The sequence below is a fragment of the Homalodisca vitripennis genome, chromosome 4 (genome assembly GCF_021130785.1).
Source record: "Homalodisca vitripennis isolate AUS2020 chromosome 4, UT_GWSS_2.1, whole genome shotgun sequence".
NCBI classification, from domain to species: Eukaryota; Metazoa; Arthropoda; class Insecta; order Hemiptera; family Cicadellidae; genus Homalodisca; species Homalodisca vitripennis.
The window spans coordinates 79,354,772-79,377,338 of NC_060210.1; the positions used below are offsets into that span (position 1 = coordinate 79,354,772).

At 37.6% G+C, this 22,567-nt stretch overlaps 2 protein-coding genes across 2 annotated transcripts in view; one reads left to right on the forward strand and one right to left on the reverse strand.

Annotated features, from left to right (window-relative positions):
• The window catches only part of LOC124359608 (26S proteasome non-ATPase regulatory subunit 1), a 251,882-nt gene that overhangs the window by 109,713 nt on the left and 119,602 nt on the right, over positions 1-22,567 (forward strand). The window lies entirely within an intron of this gene.
• The window catches only part of LOC124359609, a 92,094-nt gene that overhangs the window by 15,519 nt on the left and 54,008 nt on the right, over positions 1-22,567 (reverse strand). Inside the window, exons 3-5 of the mRNA XM_046812495.1 lie at positions 21,620-21,852; positions 12,846-13,050; positions 2,343-2,604 (exon numbers count right to left, since the gene is read on the reverse strand). Coding sequence (XP_046668451.1) covers positions 2,343-2,604; positions 12,846-13,050; positions 21,620-21,852 — 700 coding nt within the window. The remainder of the gene's footprint in view (positions 1-2,342; positions 2,605-12,845; positions 13,051-21,619; positions 21,853-22,567) is intronic.

Genomic DNA, 22,567 nt, shown 5'->3' on the forward strand with positions numbered 1-22,567 from the left:
TATTTTGGCCCCCACAGTTGTCACTAAATGCAGTTATGTGTTTCACAGATGGCGGAAGGCTTCTGATATATTTTAGGAGACAAGATGATATTTACTGACATCCACGTGACGCCTGACCTTCGTGCCACATAAAGAAATGGGTTTGTTCCAGTCTGTAGGTTATGAACACCTTAGTTAAAAGTCCATAGTTGCCTAAGATAATATGCTTTAGAAGTCGATAACATTAGGAGTTGGCATAGTCTTTTGCAAGTCAAAGATTATCGCAACTCTGCTATCATCCTTTATAGCTTATGACACTCTTCTTTTGCTGTTCTTACGGCTTCCGCCTTACGTAAGTGAATTTATTTTTCTATCTGAGCCAAAGCTTTTTTCTTCCGCTGAACCGTGATTTATTTTCATCTCAAATTTGTCGCATTTATCACAGGTGTCTGTACTTGGCCCTTTTGAAGCTAAGAATTGAACTGGGTATTAAAAATATTCTTGTAAAAGCTTTTTCTTTACAGGTTCTTCCTGTTTTTTACTCTTTAGAGAAATCACAATAAAGTTTGTACAATTTCTTTCAGATTACAATCCTGAGGTAGGTACCTCCTATTTGGAGTCTTATTTCTAGTGTAGTGGCTTGTGTACCTAGGGAACTTATTAATATGCTCTTTTATGATTTCAACTTTCCTTTCCGAAATTTAGTTAGGGGGTGATTTTCTTTCCTCTTTTGTCTTTACAACGCTACACCTGAGGAGATTCGTTTTCTTGTTTTCAACCACATTTTGTAAACGTTTTATTGGATACAATCAAGAGTTTTCATTAAAAACTCTTTACATACTCTAATACCTCCCATATTATAAACACATGACACCTCTTTGTTGCTAACTGCATTTGGTTTTTTTTTTCGTTTTTATAGTTTCAGTCTGTATAGCTCCATTTAGAAAAGCTGTTTGGAGATCCCAGCTACCTAATGCCCAATACTCTTTAAAGATTGAAAGTCTTTGGTCTTGTGAAATATTATTGGTACATTCATACCTGCAATGATGATTTTGAAGTTCTCGCAACTTCTTAGATTCATGAGTGTTATGTTTTTTGTCCACGTAAGCTTCACCTGAATTTCTGGCGATTTTTGCTCTATTTTGTTTCCATGTATCTGGCCTACGGATTCTTTTTTTTGCCAGTCTGATTTGGTGGTGGAATTGCATTAGCAGGTAATTCCTCTATCAGTGGCTCCGCATTCACATTTTCTTCTTCCGGATCATCTGCTGGATCTGTAAACATCATAAACATTACATAGCTATCTTCAAATTTTGTCATAATTTGCATTTTCAATAACAGGTGTAAATTTACTTGCATAGCTTATAAAAACACTTAAAATATGAAAAGGTGATAACTTTTTATTTATATTTTAATATGATAGTTCGATAATAAGCTTAATACTGGAATTTATTTATACCTAAACTATCACTGCTGCTGTCATCTTCAGGAAGATAGTCTTGATCAGCATTTGAGTCATAATCTCCAAAAAGTGGTTCGTCATCTACAAAATACACAGCAAAATTTATTTATGAAAATAAAATTATACTTATTTGAACATGTCATCTTTGATTTAGACCCTTGTTGAAGTTTTCATTGTAGGCTATGATTTACAGACCTAGACCTAGATAGTTCAAAAAAATTAACATGAATGCTAGTAAGTTTTGTAGTATAGAAAATACAGAAAAACCAAAAATAATAAAGCAATTTAAAAGGATGTTATAGCATGCATGGCTTATTGCTGACAATTTAAACAGCTGGAGCAAACAGTATTTAACTTACCTTCAATTTCTTGGTTAGACTCATCCATCTCCTTCTTTCAATCAATAAACAGTTTCAAAGATAACTAGTGTTTTCTTTCTATTTTCTGGATATAAAGTAACTAATTATATAACTAGCAATAAAGTATTACTTTAAAAAGAAAATAAAATCATAAATATTGCTTTAGACCAGCAATACCATTACTCATTCACAATGTAAACAAACACAATTGACAGTCTGACACAGTGGAACAGTGGGTACAAGTGCACTTATATCTCTTCTCTTCCAAGCCCTACTCATAGTTTTGGCTTGGAGGTTTAAGTGCTTTGCTGCTAGATAGCAGCACTTGTTGGGACTCATCACTTAGATCTCTTTACTACCAAACAAATTAATTTATTTCCAGTTCAGTGATGCAGTTATCTCTAATATTTAAAAAATGTCACTTATACCCATTTACTTCTAGGGTCCTCAAATGGTGTCTGGACACAACAAGGAAACTGTATATTCAATGCTACATTGACCAGAATTACTGGAATTTTCTTGTCGTGACAGGTATTACTTACTTCGGTTTAGACAAGACAGGACCGGTCATGGCACTCTCAAGGCCTCGAGAGAGCCTCAACATCTCAGCGCCGAACTGGTGCAGGGCAGACATGGTGGACGGTGTGGGCTCGGTGTCTGGCAACCACAACTCATGGGTGTCCAGAGTGGTGAGGTCGGTGTCAGTGGACGAGTGGTGTTGATGCTGAGTACCGTGACTCTGCTGTTGTGTTGTCAGAGGCCTGCCTGTCAGCAGGCGCCGCCACGTACACCGTCTCTCTATACCTGAACAGTTACATTGACATTGGTGAGGTCGGTGTCAGTGGACGAGTGGTGTTGATGCTGAGTACCGTGACTCTGCTGTTGTGTTGTCAGAGGCCTGCCTGTCAGCAGGCGCCGCCACGTACACCGTCTCTCTATACCTGAACAGTTACATTGACATTGGTGAGGTCGGTGTCAGTGGACGAGTGGTGTTGATGCTGAGTACCGTGACTCTGCTGTTGTGTTGTCAGAGGCCTGCCTGTCAGCAGGCGCCGCCACGTACACCGCCTCTCTATACCTGAACAGTTACATTGACATTGGTGAGGTCTGTGACAGTGGACGAGTGGTGTTGATGCCGTAATCCCCATAAAAGGTCGGTTGTTTTGCATCTCTGATGGAAAGATATACTCCATGTCGGTCAACTGAGGTTCAACCCCATACGTCGCACGGACTAAGTAGGTGTGAAAAGCGGCAGATCCTAATTTCGCAGCAAAATATTTAAACGGTTTTCACCTTGAAAGTTACTAGAGAACTACGTGGGCGTAGTAGACCTGAAATATGTCTTTTATTCTATTTATGTTATTATTGTGCCACATAAATTGCAACAAACAGGTAGTGATTCTAAAAGTTCAAGTTTTCAAGATTTACACTATTCTACCAAATATAAATTATATTAAATTATTTTAAACCGAGCTAATCTTTTAGGAGCATTTTGCAAAATTTAAAGGTTATGCTAATTTTTCTCAACTATAATATAATTCAAATTTTTAGTAATAATACAATAATTAACTGTAATCACAATTCGACTTATTTTCACGTGATGATTTGTTTTCTGAACAGTAAACATTTAATACGTTAATATGTTTGTTTTGTTTCACTGATTTATTTGTGGCATAGCCAGGAATACATATAAGATTTGGTGAAATGAAAGAATTTCCAGTGAAAAGAGCAGGAAGATTGAGTGCAGTGATTGACGAGATAAGCGGCTTCGATTGGGCGGCCTGAGCTGGCTGCTTGGATTGTTGTGGCTGTGAAATGATTGAATAAATGAACTGTGCGAGTAGCCAGTTATTCTACTCCATGCCAACTTTGGAGCGACACCAATTGAGTTAATAATTAATTGCGATCATTTCATAAATGTGGCAAAGATAGTTAAATCCAACCACAGTAATATTTCATAAGTTCTTATTGTGCAGTTTTAGTTTTACTGTTTTCAGTACTAATTAAATGCAAAGAAATTAAACTAATACTAAATTTATGTTCGTTGCAAAACATTTGCGCATTTAGTACAACATCCATTTATGAAAAATTATGTACTTGTAATAAAAGAAAAAGTATAATTGACGAGGATTTTCAAATTCCAAAATTTAGTTTATTTTGGATTGATCAAAATATGGTTATATCTGTCACGTACTAAGCAATATTTTTTATATTTAAAAATTAAAGTACAAAAAATAAATATTACTTCTTGGTTGTTCTGATCTTTTAAAAACAATTCCGTTGTTGCATACCTAGCAGTCGTTCGTAATACTGTAGTCAATTCTTGAAACATTTTCGTTTGTACATGAACATTGGAATAGAGGAGTACACTGGTAAATTGACAAATGACAATTGGGACAGGTTTCAAAGAAATGAATGTTTTATTTGATAAAAGTGAAGAGCAAGAACAGGAGCTGGGTTATTAATCAGCGTCAAAGACGTTTTACCGAAGGCTGCAGTGTATTTTATCTTGGCCAATCAGATGACTTTGGCGCCATTCATCACTCAGTCCGCCTTCCTCTGGCTAGTTACGCCCCACCATCTGCATTCTTAGTCCCTGCATGTCTTCCTCTGGCTAGTTATGCCCATCATCTAGATTATTCGATCTGTTACTCCTTCCTCTGGCTAGTTACGCCCCACCATCTGCATTCTTAGTCCTGCATGTCTTCCTCTGGCTAGTTATGCCCATCGTCTAGATTATTCGATCTGTTACTCCTTCCTCTGGCTAGTTACGCCCCACCATCTGCATTCTTAGTCCTGCCCGTCTTCCTCTGGCTAGTTATGCCCATCGTCTAGATTATTCGATCTGTTACTCCTTCCTCTGGCTAATTACGCCTTATCGGGATTTCTACTCTGTTATTCTGTCCTCATGCTAGTTACGCCCTGTTGGATTTTAACCATGTTCCTTCCTCTGGCTAATTACACCTTATGGGGATTTCTACTCTGTTATTCCGTCCTCATGCTAGTTACGCCCTGTTTGGATTTTAACCATGTTCCTTCCTCTGGCTAGTTACGCCTTATCGGGATATCTACTCTGTTATTCTTTCCTCTTGCTAGTTTACGCCCTCTTCGGATTTTAACCTTGTTCCTTCCTCTGGCTAGTTACGCCTTATCGGGATTTCTACTCTGTTATTCTTTCCTCTTGCTAGTTACGCCCTGATTGGTTTTTAACCTTGTTCCTTCCTCTTGCTAGTTACGCCCTGTTTGGATTTTAACCTTGTTCCCTTCCTCTTGCTAGTTACGCCCTATTTGGATTTTAACCTTGTTCCTACCTCTTGCTAGTTACGCCCTGTTTAGATTTTAACCTTGTTCCTTCCTCTTGCTAGTTACGCCCTGTTTGGATTTTAACCTTGTTCCTTCCTCTTGCTAGTTACGCCCTGTTTAGATTTTAACCTTGTTCCTTCCTCTTGTTAGTTACGCCCTGTTTGGATTTTAACTTTGTTCCTACCTCTTGCTAGTTACGCCCTGTTTAGATTTTTAACCTTGTTCCTACCTCTTGCTAGTTACGCCCTGTTTAGATTTTAACCTTGTTCCTTCCTCTTGCTAGTTACGCCCTGTTTGGATTTTAACCTTGTTCCTTCCTCTTGCTAGTTACGCCCTGTTTGGATTTTAACCTTGTTCCTTCCTCTTGCTAGTTACGCCCTGTTTGGATTTTAACCTTGTTCCTTCCTCTTGTTAGTTACGCCCTGTTTGGATTTTAACTTTGTTCCTACCTCTTGCTAGTTACGCCCTGTTTAGATTTTAACCTTGTTCCTTCCTCTTGCTAGTTACGCCCTGTTTAGATTTTAACCTTGTTCCTTCCTCTTGCTAGTTACGCCCTGTTTGGATTTTAACCTTGTTCCTACCTCTTGCTAGTTACGCCCTGTTTGGATTTTAACCTTTGTTCCTACCTCTTGCTAGTTACGCCCTGTTTAGATTTTAACCTTGTTCCTTCCTCTTGCTAGTTACGCCCTGTTTAGATTTTAACCTTGTTCCTTCCTCTTGCTAGTTACGCCCTGTTTGGATTTTAACCTTGTTCCTACCTCTTGCTAGTTACGCCCTGTTTAGATTTTAACCTTGTTCCTTCCTCTTGCTAGTTACGCCCTGTTTAGATTTTATCCTTGTTCCTTCCTCTTGCTAGTTACGCCCTGATTGGATTTTAACCTTGTTCCTTCCTCTTGCTAGTTACGCCCTGCTTAGATTTTAACCTTGTTCCTTCCTCTTGCTAGTTACGCCCTGCTTAGATTTTAACCTTGTTCCTTCCTCTTGCTAGTTACGCCCTGCTTAGATTTTAACCTTGTTCCTTCCTCTTGCTAGTTACGCCCTGTTTGGATTTTAACCTTGTTCCTTCCTTTTGCTAGTTACGCCCTGTTTGGATTTTTACCTTGTTCCTTCCTCTGGATAGTTACGTGGTTATCTCTGTCCTCTTGACTCTGGTCCAGGTTACGTCTCGTTACCTGAATGAATGCTTCTCCCTTCACCCTGCCCTTTGGGCCATTACTAGACTTAGTCATAATATTAATAGTTTTTATTAATCGGGTTTTATCCGTAATATTAGTCTATTTTAATTAGTATATATAAATATTCATCTTCTAGTATGAACGTAATTGTATTGTACCGAAAATAAAAGAACGTACTCCAAAACGAAAGCGTTATTCGTGTAGAATGTAAAAAAGAAGTAAAGAAATGAATTATGCATCTGGTAATGTTGACGGACAGCTTAGTCAAGATAAAGGCGAGCTAAAAGCCAATAAGGAGAACATGTAATCACCATTCCTTTGAGAACTAACTTTGCACAAGTCCTAAATGTAGGCGGCCGGAGCTGGAAGGATCCGCAGACAAAGCGGGATTTACCTTTTTAAACGTCCCTGCCAATCCGGTGGAAACTTGTTTGGTTTTGTACAGATATGTGAGTCAGCACACGTTCTTGCCAGCATGCGTTTTTTAAATTTGCTGCGAATATAATCTTTACTATTAGGATAGAAATTTATACAAGAAGCTTAACGCTCTGTGTAGACCCTTTCTCCATTTCCTTTATTTACGATAGTGATTTCAGACAAAGTATCAACAGAAAATGGATAATGTTCTAAACAACGAGTTAATGCAATATAAAATAAAAGAAGTTTAAAATTGACGTACAATTTAAATATTTCTAAATGGTAATATATATATATTACAATTCGGCACTTGGGAGTGCCGATGGCCGAGTGGTCTATATATATATATATAGTTCGATACAAATATGAACGATATTTCAAACGATATATATATATATATATATATATATATATATATATATATATATATATATAAATATCGTTTTAAATATCGTTCATATTTGTATCGAACTCGTTCTAAATACACTTTTGTGTAAAAATAATCGTTTGCTATATTAAATCGTATGTCCGAAAGTTTCAGCGCTCGAAATGCTATAATTTAGAATTATAAGAGTGGAAGTGTGTTTTCATACTGACTTTAATTTGGTTTATTTTGTTGACGTATTAAAGTTAGCAGGGATAAACGTATAAATGTCACCAAAAGAGTTGTTTCACTAGTTTAGTGTGAATTATGATCTGCGAATCGCCGAGAAATATTTTAATATGAATACCACGTTGAATGTAAATATTCTATATTGTACTTCGGAGTTCAATCATACATATTCCGCTATTAAAATTAAATGTGGCATTGTTACACAGTTAACACATTACAAGTTTAATCGATCATAAGAAGAGATGGTTGGATAAAATTTGTATTCGGTTTGTTAGTGATATTTGTTGAAAAATGGCACACTAGCATGAGTACTTCAGAAAACAGAGTTTATAAAAATGGCGACATTCCTAGAGGGCGAGTTGCGTCGTGAGAACAAGATTATTACAGAGAGGCTTACAAGAAACTAATCCGGTCTTCTCGTTCTCCATTTTGCTTTGTTTTGCGATAAAACGGTATTTTCTACTCAGACGTACGTTACGGTACTTCCTACTCAGACGTACGTTACGGTACTTCCTACTCAGACGTACGTTACGGTACTTCCTACTCAGACGTACGTCACGTTACTTCCTACTCAGACTACGTTCCAGTACGGGGGATACGGGCGGAGACTTTGCAAAGTATTTAATTAAAATGTAAAACAATGTTTTGGAAAGTTTAATCGCGCTTAAATGCTGTTGTAGAGAATTAATTAAACGACTAATTAATCGCACACTATTAAACATTAACAGCTGCTCTTTGTCGATTGAATGCAGAGTTTGTAACTTGACAGTGAATGGTTCCGTCCTCGTCTGTGAGCTCTGCCCCTCGTCTGCTGATTGGTTTCCCTCTGTTCCGCGTCTTGATCACCGATTCCGTAATTATTCTGGTCGCTCTAGTTTTCTTCAATGATCAATCCGTTCGCATCTTCTTCACCGAAATCTTCGGTAGGCTGACAGAAAGCTGGAGTACGTAGATCAATACCTACACAGTCATGGAAGTAATGCTTGAGTCTTGGCATTTAATTTTGTTGCTCAATTATATTATGTTAAATTTCTTCCACCACTCCAAAATGTGTTCATTTGTCGATGAGTAATTAGTATTTAACATTAAGTATATTACATTTAGCTGTGTTGTAATTGATTGTTTTTTTTCGGCCCTGCTATAAATAAACGTTGGTGAGAAATTACAATAACTTCACTTTCGAGCAGTTTATGAGATATTATATATTTACAATCATAATGGACAGTATTTTGTGAGACATTGTCGCTGGTACAGGACTAATCCCACGCGTGGGTGAAGGGTGTCCTAATCCGACAACCGCTTTCCAGAGGACGGGAATGTTCTATCTGCTGAAACAAGATTGCCCGGTCCAGTCCTAGCACACTAGCATACACTTGACTTGTGTTAGTAAAGTATGATGTAAATTATGAATTATTCATTCCTTCCTTACTCGATTAATACGGTTTTGGTTTGTACGCAGTTAAGAAAGTATAATAAATATAATATTTTAATATTCTTTATCAGATAGCACAATAAAATTAGAAAATCAAACACCAGAAAATGGAGGTGAACGGTTACGTTAAATGTCAACTTTATGTCAAGTATTGACCTTCTCGGCGGCTGGTCTCTAAATGCTTTATCCCCGTTAACCGTTAAAAAGAGCAACGATTATTTACAACCATTCGCTAGGTTGTATCTTACTGAAGTGCGTGAGATGATGGTTTTAATGCATTCCGAAGTTTTATAAGCGATAACGATGAACATCACAGATTGTGTACGTTTTGGAACATGTGAAATTATCGCTGCCCGTGTATTGTAGCCTCGAATGAAATCTAGCTGTCCACTAATCTCCTCCCAGTGTGCATGGGATGAGCTCTTTTCCTATAAATGCTCGCTTTAATACAGAATATGCAAAACTACATTGCCCCGTTATGTCCGCTGTGTTGTTTATAACGAACACATGCTCTTTTCACGTTTACTGGATTTCAAACAGATTTTGTGAAAAACCTGACTACATAAAGGATAAACCAGATTTTCTCTCGAAGTTTGATAAAATGCAAGGTTTCAGCAATTGTCCTTAAGGGGGCAGTCTGACATGAAAAAAAATTTTTTTTTGGGGAATTTTGGTTTTTTTATTTATTAATATTCTTTAGAATTTTCTCTTTAAAATGGTATATAATATACCTTATTACTATAATATTAACCTTATATAAAAAATATATATATAAAAGGCTTGCAACTGTTGTTTGGCGTTGAGCACCACTCCTTATAGTAAACAACAATCTATAAAATAGATATTAATTGGTTTTGTTATGTTGGTACTGTTTTGCTTTTAGTCTGGTTTTAGCTGATATCACACACTGTCAGCAATATGACAGATGTCATCTGTTGTTATTATTTTATGTTGGAGGTTATTGTGAAGTTTTGAAATACTGTGTTTTGTGATTTGCAAGTTTCCCTGTTGTTTTTATTTGTAAAGGAGTTTATTGTAATTGAATGTAGATTAAAATGGGTAATAAGAAGAGAGTAGGAACTAAGAAACTATGTTACAAGAAGAAGACTGTTGTTCGTAGCAAGAAAACAGTAGTAACTTCAGGTAATGAAGAGGATAGGCCTAGAAACACCCAAAGTTGTTTCCACATCCAATGAGAAATTGAGCCCTAACCTAGCCTGCTATGATAATTCAACTGATACCTTACAGTATGACATAGTAAACATTGTACAGCTAGAATCAGTTTTGAAAGATGTTGCAGTGTGTAGGGTTTGTCATGGCAACCTATCATTTAGTCGAAAACCATTAGCAGGGCTCGCAGTACAAAATTTCCGTCTCCTGTAGCTGTGGCAATGGACAAAAGCTTTTGACAACTGTCCCCAAAGCAACAGATATTAGGCCTAGGCCTATTGAGGCACCAAGCAAAAGTTCACAATGCTACTATGACTTGAACCTAAGGTTAGTATAACGGCTTGCGTGTAATAGGAAAGGGCTTATACTGCTGCCCAAACTCTTTGCGGCATGATGAATTTACCCGCTCCGCCCAGCAAGTTCAATCAACATGAACAGTTTTTTGTCCAGCCATGTAGAAAGTGTGTGTGAAAACTCTATGAAGAGAGCAGTGACAGAAGCAGTTATTGAAAATGGAAATTCTAATGACTTATGTGTTGCGGTTGACGGAAGCTGGCAAAAGCGAGGCCACACCTCGCTAAATGGCGTTTGTCACAATTACTTCAGCAGATACGGGTAAAGTAATAGATATTTATTCAATGTCAAAATACTGTAACTGCCCCTCAGAGAACAAGCAACCAACACTTAGAAATATGCAAGGCAAATTATGTAGGTAGCAGTGGAGGTATGGAAGCTGAAGGTGCGACTGCAATGTTCAAAAGATCCGAGACTAAATACGGTGTTTCGCTATGTGGAGTACCTTGGAGATGGTGACTCCAATGGCTATGCAGCAGTTGTGGCAGAAGCACCATATGGCCCAGATGTGTCCATTCAGAAGTTGGAATGTGTAGGACACGTCCAGAAGAGGATGGGGACAAGAATAAGGGACTTTATCATGAAAAATAAAGGCTTGAAGCTTTCTGACGGAAAATCTCTTTCTGGGAAAGGTAGGCTAACAGGGAAGGCGATCCAACAAATCCAAATATACTATGGACTAGCCATCCGTAGGAATACACACAGCGTGGAAGCCATGAGGCGAGCAGTTTGGGCGTTGTACTGTCATGTTCAGTCTACTAACGATACGCCTTTACATATTTTATGCCCAGACACCGAAGACACATGGTGTAAGTATAACAAAGCCGCCAAAGAAAAAAACTAAATATGACCACAGCCAGCATTTTCACCTCTCACCTGTTCTAATGAAAGCAATCAAACCTATTTTTAAATCTTTGTGCAGCCTAGAACTACTCAGAAAAATGTCTCAAAGGAAAATCTCAAAATCCTAATGAGTCTATGAATAATGTCATTTGGGCTCGGCTCCCTAAACGCACCTTTGTTACACTAGGTGCTCTTAGGCTAGGTGTCTATGAGGCAGTCCTATCATTCAATGATGGGTACAGCTCCAAAGTGAAAGTTTTAGAGCACATTGGGCTAGAACCAGGAACTGAATATGCGGTTAGCTTTAAAAACGTCTCGACACCCAGCGGATTCGCAAAGCAGATAAAGCGGCTACCGACATTGAAAAAAAAAATCAGGCAATCAAGGACTTTAGCCAAAAGGAAGCTGGAGGATCTGTATCAAGAAGCAGAGGATCCAGACAACCCTTCCTACAGTGCAGGCCATCATTAAACCAAGGTATGAGTCCAAAATATGCTACCTTCTTGCTTTTTCTTGATTTGCCGAAACTTGTTATTTTTTAACTTTGGGGCCCTATAACTCAAAAACTACTAGGCCTACCCCAGTCAAATTTTTATACAGTATTCTACTTACTATTGCCTAGTTCCCCTCATGGGAATTTATAAATAATCTCTTGTCAATGAGGCACAGTAAACATTTTTACTTATAAAAAAGTTAGTTAAAAAACAATAAATTATAAAAAAAATTATAACTTTTTAATTTTTTTTTTCAAATTTAAAAACCTCATGATAAGACCTAGATTATAAGCTATTTAATAAGTAAAAATAAAAATCAGGACTCTATCTATAACCATTACAGAGATATAGGTTCCCAAGTTAACATTATGTTCTTATGGAGGTCGGACTGCCTTAACTAGAAATTATTTATTAATACAAATATTTAGGTAACTAATTTTATATTGGAGGAAATACATAGTTGGGAAATAGTTCTTATTTTGATTGATTATTTTGAGAAGTTTGTTTCCAGTTTATACACAAGAAAAAACTGCATATTACTACTTATGAATACATACAGTTTGAAGAAAACTATATAAAATTTTTAGTTCATCTTATTGTTACGCACATGCCTTAAAAGCTGTCATAGAATAAGTTGTATATTTTCATCCAAATAACTTTATTAACGTTTATAAAATCAGTTGAAAATTTACACAATAGGAAGTGCTAATGATAGAAAGTTACAATTCACTATAACGTAATTAATTTTTTTAATTATTGCTTATTAACTATTTCAGATAAGAATAAATTATGAAAAAGCATGAGTCCGTGATACAAACTACAGTCATAAGTGAAAAACAAATTGTAAAACAAGTTGCCAGTTAAGTAAATAACATAATTGTGTTCACTATGACTTTCGTCTCCGTCACTAATGGACTGGACCAGGAATTGTTTATTTAGGATGTTATTTATCAAGTAAAGTTTAAGTCAAATGTCAAATAAAGACACAGTGAGTGCGTAGTGGAACATCATTACCAGCGGGATATATAAACTGACGATAGAACTTATCATCTTTATACATACACACAACTGACCTGTAGATGCTGGACCTCCTAGCCAGCCGCTAGACCAGCTGTTGCTGCTCAAGTTGTGCTCTTGGACGGCCAGCAATCTGACAGTGAGTGCGTAAGTCAGCAGCATCACTACCAGCGGGATATAGAAACTGACGATAGAACTTATCATCTTTATACATACACACAACTGACCTGTAGATGCTGGACCTCCTAGCCAGCCGCTAGACCAGCTGTTGCTGCTCAAGTTGTGCTCTTGGACGGCCAGCAATCTGACAGTGAGTGCGTAAGTCAGTAGCATCACTACCAGCGGGATATAGAAACTGACGATTGAACCTATCAGCTTGTAGAGAGGGTCGGGGATCTGACACATGCCTCCCACCAGGACGGAGTTGTAGTCCTGTTGTAACACAACAAAATGTAATTAATTAGTTTTAAATGAAGTCAGAAACACGGTTGAAATAGGAGGAGGATAAATTATAAGGAATACTCTGGTATCTACTGCTTTGTAGTGCAAGATTATGTACAACATATTATAATTTGAAACTGTGCATGGATTACGTTACAGCTCATTAGAGTCGAGTAACACTGCCTAGTGCCAACCAGCGTCCGGTAACGCTCGTCCCCGACACTCGAGTGAAGACAATTTTATTTGTCTTATTCTAATGTATTCTAATGTATACGGACGGATAATGCCCGTTGAACTCGTAAGTTGTAAATATTAGTACTGCAATTCTGGTAAGATATAATGGCCTTTCTTTACATTTGGGATTGTTACTTCACAAGTACTTACTTTTCTAGGACATGCTATTAATTGTATATAGGCAAACTCATAATTTATAATAAGGGTGTTAGCGGGTGAAATTGAAAACAAAGCTTCTAAGTTGCGTTTCACTGGAGTTGGCGTGTTGTGGGGAAGTGGCAGCTCCTGAGTAACAAGTAAAATCTGCTAAAAGCGTTAAAGTAAATTGGATCTCGGGAGTTATTAAAACTTTTTTGTCGGAATTAGATCCAACCCAGTTGCTTTGTTGTTGGAGTTCATCAAATTTCTGATGGCCCAATATTGTTATAATACGTGTGTAACGATAACCATCCACTCGAGTGCCATCGTTTTTGGTTAGAATTCTCCTGATGTCTGTAGACCCGGTATTGTAGCTGTAACCCAACTGTAACGATAACCATCCACTCAAGTGCCATTGGTTTGTGGTTAGTATTCCCTTGATATCTGTAGACCCGGTATTGTAACTGTAACCCAACTGTAACGATAACCATCCACTCAAGTGCCATTGCTTTGTGGTTAGTATTCCCTTGATGTCTGTAGACCCGGTATTGTAGCTGTAACCCAACTGTAACGATAACCATCCACTCAAGTGCCATTGGTTTGTGGTTAGTATTCCCTTGATGTCTGTAGACCCGGTATTGTAGCTGTAACCCAACTGTAACGATAACCATCCACTCAAGTGCCATTGGTTTGTGGTTAGTATTCCCTTGATATCTGTAGACCCGGTATTGTAACTGTAACCCAACTGTAACGATAACCATCCACTCAAGTGCCATTGCTTTGTGGTTAGTATTCCCTTGATGTCTGTAGACCCGGTATTGTAACTGTAACCCAACTGTAACGATAACCATCCACTCAAGTGCCATTGCTTTGTGGTTAGTATTCCCTTGATGTCTGTAGACCCGGTATTGTAGCTGTAACCCAACTGTAACGATAACCATCCACTCAAGTGCCATTGGTTTGTGGTTAGTATTCCCTTGATATCTGTAGACCCGGTATTGTAACTGTAACCCAACTGTAACGATAACCATCCACTCAAGTGCCATTGGTTTGTGGTTAGTATTCCCTTGATATCTGTAGACCCGGTATTGTAACTGTAACCCAACTGTAACGATAACCATCCACTCAAGTGCCATTGGTTTGTGGTTAGTATTCCCTTGATATCTGTAGACCCGGTATTGTAACTGTAACCCAACTGTAACGATAACCATCCACTCAAGTGCCATTGCTTTGTGGTTAGTATTCCCTTGATGTCTGTAGACCCGGTATTGTAGCTGTAACCCAACTGTAACGATAACCATCCACTCAAGTGCCATTGGTTTGTGGTTAGTATTCCCTTGATATCTGTAGACCCGGTATTGTAGCTGTAACCCAACTGTAACGATAACCATCCACTCAAGTGCCATTGGTTTGTGGTTAGTATTCCCTTGATATCTGTAGACCCGGTATTGTAACTGTAACCCAACTGTAACGATAACCATCCACTCAAGTGCCATTGGTTTGTGGTTAGTATTCCCTTGATATCTGTAGACCCGGTATTGTAGCTGTAACTCAACTGTAACGATAACCATCCACTCAAGTGCCATTGGTTTGTGGTTAGTATTCCCTTGATGTCTGTAGACCCGGTATTGTAGCTGTAACTCAACTGTAACGATAACCATCCACTCAAGTGCCATTGGTTTGTGGTTAGTATTCCCTTGATATCTGTAGACCCGGTATTGTAGCTGTAACTCAACTGTAACGATAACCATCCACTCAAGTGCCATTGGTTTGTGGTTAGTATTCCCTTGATGTCTGTAGACCCGGTATTGTAGCTGTAACTCAACTGTAACGATAACCATCCACTCAAGTGCCATTGCTTTGTGGTTAGTATTCCCTTGATATCTGTAGACCCGGTATTGTAGCTGTAACCCAACTGTAACGATAACCATCCACTCAAGTGCCATTGGTTTGTGGTTAGTATTCCCTTGATATCTGTAGACCCGGTATTGTAGCTGTAACCCAACTGTAACGATAACCATCCACTCAAGTGCCATTGGTTTGTGGTTAGTATTCCCTTGATATCTGTAGACCCGGTATTGTAACTGTAACCAGTGTGTAATAACAACCATCTATTGCAGCATGCTCGCTTTGTGGTTAGTATTTCATTGATATTTGTAGACCCGGTATTGTAACTGTAACCAGTGTGTAATAACAACCATCTATTGCAGCATGCTCGCTTTGTGGTTAGTATTCCATTGATATTTGTAGACCCGGTATTGTAACTGTAGACATCTGTATCTGTAGACATAATGATGGGTCAAACTTGTTTACGATTCTATGAAGGATGTATAATATTTTATTTATCTATAGTTTAATCTATAATTAATCATTTTAAATTAAAGGCTGTGATAACTATTTGTGAGTAATAAGTTTGATGTTTGATATATATGACTATTTATATGGCTTATAGCATAGTCAACTATTGTTCATAAGTTTACTGTCGGCATTCGCTCAAACTTACAGAGCATGACGGGAACTTGAAGGAACTTAGTTAATTTCGGTTATTTGTATGCAAATTTCAGACTGAGTTTAGAAAGTTGATGAGGCGAAAGGTTTTAATGGTACATAATGCGGTAACAGTGACGAATAACAGCGTAGTGATGGTACTTCCTGAATCCGTGATGAGCACTGTGTGAAATCACATACCATTATAATACCACTATAATACTTAAGTGATGTGCGTACAAATATACAAAGATGTACGCAAACATTTAGCTTAAATTATATTTAAAATGGCTAGGCATCATTAAAGGGCTTTAAATTTAATTAGTTCGCTCAAATCTTGAATAAATATCGACAGCGAATATGTAACCAAATCAAAGTTTTTACTACATGAAATAAATATATTGCAAGAGCCCAATATAGTTTTTAAATATTATTTACTGTTAACCATTAGCCTAAGCAAAAACCACATTAAAAACACAAAGAAGTGCTGCAGAATTTCTTTACAAAATACAATCGTGTTGTAACACATTTTTAACTTACAATTTCATCTGTATAAAGTAATAAATTGAATAGATGTTCGAGACATCTTTAAGAAAAAGCGTGTTTGGCGTTTTAACACAATGTAATTAAATTTATTTAAGAAAGCGACTTACCAGCTTAAAATTACAAACAATTTTAGCTTACAATACGTGCTAAAATACTAACAGCACTTCCAAACTAATAAATAAAACATTAGTGGTAATACATTTATGTAGAAAACAATAGTTTTTAGATTTTGTTACTATGAAGTCATATCTGGCATTATATTAACAATCGCAAAAAGAAGCATTTTATAATATTCGGTAATTTGATATTAAATATGAGCAAATTGTTTCTCTGTATCTTATACTTTATTGAGAGAATTATTCTTTCAACAAACCAGCTATAAACAAACGTTTAAAAAAAAGATGTTATTAATGTATAAAATCTTCACATGAAACAGGTAACGTATCTGCATAACAAATGAAACTACTGATAAAGGAATTGTGTATTTCAGATACATATAGTTTACGATTTATCGATAGGTTTACAGAATGTTAAGATATTGCATTATTATTTATTACGTTTGGTTTATAGAGGCTGGAATAATCCGTCACTGATTGTTAATGTTCTAAGAGTTTAGTTTTTTTATTTTATTATTGTATGTTTCAGGTAAGACAACTTCAAGTTTTATAGCTGTACAACAACATGGTAAGTACAAATTTGTAGTTATATCTCGTTTTTTAAAATCGAAGGAACACCTCTAGTTCGTAAATAAGATGTTTTTTTAGATCATGCTTTTAAATTCAAAGGGATTATGGAAATTGTATTAAATAAAACCTAAATTATTTGATACAATTGTTACACACAATTGTAATTGACAAACAAAGAACCCCCCTCTCCTTTTTCTCCTTCACATAGATAGCCCACATATAAGAGATGAAAGTCAATGTAAATTATACTAAAACACACTTAACCGATGTGCGAGCTATCTTTATCGATGTTTATGTCGGAATGGTGGTATCACTGATGGGATATTGGTATTCATTGCCTAGTGACTGTGAAATGGCACGATTCTCTATGATTTCCAATCAACCCAATCTTAGGCAGTCCGTGTATAGATACAGAAGATAAACCAGTGACGTGCGAGCGGGATGTTTATGTCGGAATGGTGGTATCACTGATGGGATATTGGTATTCATTGCCTCGTGACTGTGAAATGGCACGATTCTCTATGATTTCCAATCAGCCCAATCTTAGGCAGTCCGTGTATAGATACAGAAGATAAACCAGTGACGTGCGAGCGGGATGTTTATGTCGGAATGGTGGTATCGCTGATGGGATATTGGTATTCATTGCCTCGTGACTGTGAAATGGCACGATTCTCTATGATTTCCAATCAGCCCAATCTTAGGCAGTCCGTGTATAGATACAGAAGATAAACCAGTGACGTGCGAGCGGGATGTTTATGTCGGAATGGTGGTATCACTGATGGGATATTGGTATTCATTGCCTCGTGACTGTGAAATGGCACGATTCTCTATGATTTCCAATCAGTCCAATCTTAGGCAGTGCGAGCGGGATGTTTATGTCGGAATGGTGGTATCACTGATGGGATATTGGTATTCATTGCCTCGTGACTGTGAAATGGCACGATTCTCTATGATTTCCAATCAGCCCAATCTTAGGCAGTCCGTGTATAGATACAGAAGATAAACCAGTGACGTGCGAGCGGGATGTTTATGTCGGAATGGTGGTATCACTGATGGGATATTGGTATTCATTGTCTCGTGACAGCCAAATGATTCTCTCTATCTTTATTATTTTCAATCAGCTCAATTCGATGTTTCTCCTCCCTTCCATCTTCCTCGACTACGTCAGTGTATTAGTGGCTGTGTAATTGAAATTATTATTCACAAAAGTTATCTCTCTCTTCCTACTGTACTGGGTGTATAATCGGTATCGTGTTGGCAATGCATAGTCGTACTTGTGCTCTATGTGGTAGTACTGGGTGGGTAAAACTTATATATATATATGTTTAAAATCTGCTTTATAAATATTTCCTTTATTATTATTTTACATATAAAGAACGGATTTTAATCGTGCTACTATTACTATATTATCATTATTAGAACTTGATTTGAAGAAAAATAGATGGGTTTTAAGTATTAATTTATACTATTGATTTGAATTTTTTTAAATTATTAGAATGTGAGTTATTAAACAAATTATTAAATCACTTATGGAGATTACTTTGTTTTTCGTTAGTGACTATCAATTCTGAATTGTATATTTCAACAAAAGTTATGAATCTGTAACAATCAATTACAAATTATTTAAACACTGAATAATTAATCTTATAGTCTTTTCCAACCTTCCAACTAAACTATTGTACTTGTATTAGGAATATTTCAAAGGTCTTGCTCATTAGTATACGACGGTGAGTAGTTCAATTTGACCATGCGTGCCGGAGACCAGTGACAACTGAGTTTACCATTTTATTTTTAGAATTAATTTTAACCAATGTACTCTCTTATATCGATAACCGTTTCTTTTCTATTCTCAACGTAGAAAAAGCAAAACCAATAAAACGAATTTTGAATTGATTTGTAATGCATATAATTTTCTATAGGACGTGTTTGAAATTATAAAATGTTACTAAATATACAAGTGTAATAAAATGTGAACGTGTCGGCCCACCTTATTTACGTGTTCTGTACCTCAGTCTCGCGTATTGGTCACTTAAATTAATATGATAAACGATTTGTTATAAATCAGGTGAATGTAAACTTGTGCAGACAATATTTCAGATTTCTTTACAAAAGGTTCACAAGATTCCTCTCTGGCTGAGGCTTCACAGCGCAGCGGTTCTTTGATATATTGTATATATATATATGTGATATTGCCAATTACTGCATCTCTTTGACGGTGCATTCGCTCTCAACAAAACTTAACGATGTGACTTGAATTTTTATTTACATCGAGGTTTTTGCAACGTAATTACTACCAAAATAGCAATGTCACCTGCGAATCGTACCAGAATGCGCGTACGTTTTGCAAAAATATAATGAGCAACGTTTTAAACCTTGCACCTTGTTAAAAGCCGGCTGTTATGAAAACACTTTGTGTTTTTCACCATAAGGAAAGTGTTAAACCTTATGCATTTTTTGCCCTTAGATACGTTTTGAAGCTTATACTTTTTTTAAATTCATACGATTAAGTACACAAAATTTTGAGGTTTTTCCTATCCTATAAAGATATTGAAAATCTAGAAAGAGTTTGGATGCGTATTATTACATCTCTCAAATTATTTTTCCTCACACAATTCTACGACGGTAAGGTCGTAAAAGTTAACGATATTTAACGTTAAGTTCTTAAGGGGCTACATTCAAGATGGCCGCCAGTACAGCCGGCGCTTCCAAAGTCTAATCTACGTAAACAAAATCAAAAGGAAAATTTACTACCGATTATATTCATGTTTTTTAAACGGATTCGTACTAAACGTTGTTTTTTAAGATAATATCAAGATAGAATGTAATTTTAATAATTTGTTAGCATAATTCTTGTTGTCCAAATATCGGCATTTCAGATAGAAACAACTAAAGTTACTCTACAAGAAATATTCCAAATTACAAATCCGCCTGTAGATGTTTCGGGTCCCATTGTAACGTGGTAGCAATGAGACAGAGAGAACAACTTGATGAGTGGCTTGCTCTTCGTCAATACTGATTGTTACCTCACCAATATTGACTGCGAGTGGCACTTTGTTTTCGTCACGATTTGTCCAGGTCGATCGATACCGGCTGTAACCACAACGACCCGCTCTTGTAATAGGTACTATTATAGTTCTTGTATTTCACTTGACGGGGTAGCAATGAGACAGAGAGAACAACTTGATGAGTGGCTTGCTCTTCGTCAATACTGATTGTTACCTCACCAATATTGGCTGCGAGTGGCACTTTGTTTTCGTCACGATTTGTCCAGGTCGATCGATACCGGCTGTAACCACAACGACCCGCTCTTGTAATAGGTACTATTATAGTTCTTGTATTTCACTTGACGGGGTAGCAATGAGACAGAGAAAACAACTTGATGAGTGGCTTGCTCTTCGTCAATACTGATTGTTACCTCACCAATATTGGCTGCGAGTGGCACTTTGTTTTCGTCACGATTTGTCCAGGTCGATCGATACCGGCTGTAACCACAACGATCCGCTCTTGTAATAGGTACTATTATAGTTCTTGTATTTCACTTGACGGGGTAGCAATGAGACAGAGAGAACAACTTGATGAGTGGCTTGCTCTTCGTCAATACTGATTGTTACCTCACCAATATTGACTGCGAGTGGCACTTTGTTTTCGTCACGATTTGTCCAGGTCGATCGATACCGGCTGCTATCGTTCTTGTACTCCACTTGACGGTGTAGCGGATAATGAACGCCGATGATGCCACTTTGTTGTAGTCGCCCGTGTTGTCCATCCTTACCCGACACCTCCGGCAAATTTGCATTTAGATTACGACTCGCTTACTTCACAGATCCACTCGAACAAAGCTTATCCCTTGCTTTGTAACTTATGCTTCACACTTGAAAAATTCAACGAAAAGTCACCGAAAATGTCCTGAATTCGGTATAAGTATATACATTCAATATGTACAGTAGGTCTCACAGTTAGGATATATTTCTACCGACAATTTGTCGATGGTGTGGTTATGTGTCTGTGACTGAAATTAATTAGCTTTTGACGATTATACTTTAGTGCAGACTGACGGCCTAATAGAGGCAAATTAAAACATTCAACTCGATTGACCCGAGCTATAACTTCTTAGCCAGCTGCATTGAGAAATAACAAGAATGCACGAGGTTTGGTGCACACGATTTTTCCTTTCACTACAACTAACCAGCTGGTACCGATGTCAAGCTAGGTTCCATGAGACAATTTAAGCTTTATGAACTCTGCGTTTCTCACCTCATCAATCTTTTAGAACTGTCGTCCACGAAGTCTCGCTCCACAAAATACCACGAAGTCGTGTAACTTGACTTCAGCACAATTTCACTAACCAAATGTTGCCGGGGTCCAAATCTTGATGTCACGAAGTTGGCTACTTTTAAAAATAATTTTAAATGTAAAACGTTTCATTTTAAATTTGTTGTCATAGTAGAAGGTTTCAGCACATACAGTACCTGAGAGTACATGAGGCAGAGAGGCAAGCTCATGGCGATGGACAGCAGCCACACGAAGACGATCTTTAGGGTCACTCTTTTGCGAGTTTTGTTGCGGCCGAACTTCATAGGATAACGGAGACTGAGGTAGCGATCCACGCTGATAGTACACAGGTGCATGATGCTGGCTGTGCAGAACAACACGTCCAGGCAGATCCAGGCCAGGCAGTACACGGGGGGCAGGGGGAAGTAACCTGTACAAACACATATTGATATCATTAGCAGAACTGGAGGGATGTATTTGAAACTGAGATAGCGGATGAGGACTTGAGGCCAGACTATTTGGTATGGAGGTGGAGTAGGGATGGGGTGTTGTCATGCGCAATCCAATAGTGTTAATGCCGGATATAGACATGTTCACAATTAGTTGAGTGAATTACAGAATATTGCTGGCTGTGCATCATCTGCTAGCCATTACGTAGTGTTTGGCTGTTTATTCACATCTAATTTCGCGCCTCATTTGCCTAATGTTTATGGGCAACGTGCCGCGCGTATGAAGTAACAAAGCCAAATTTCGACCTTCTATTTGAATCAAGTCCAACACGGTGCGGTGTCCGTTATTGTTGTTGCCGGGTCATACTCGCCAGTCCGCCCGACCGAGTGTGAAATGGACCGATTAACTAATCTGTTCGTTACATACCTTTGTATACCGAAGCAATGGACGTTTATAATACGCTTTGTAAGTGATGTTTGAACTCGTGAAGTAATGTGATCGGGGCAGTTTACACCGCTGCAATATGCAGTAAAGTAACGACATCTCTAATCTGGTAGACAGCAGCACGCAGCATAAATCATCCCTGACTCACTGTTATTCTTATTAAACTTTCCTTCTGCAATGCAACCAGGAGTACTCGTGATTTATTTATTCCAATAACGCAAAGGTTACTTTGCAAAATATACAAGTTATGA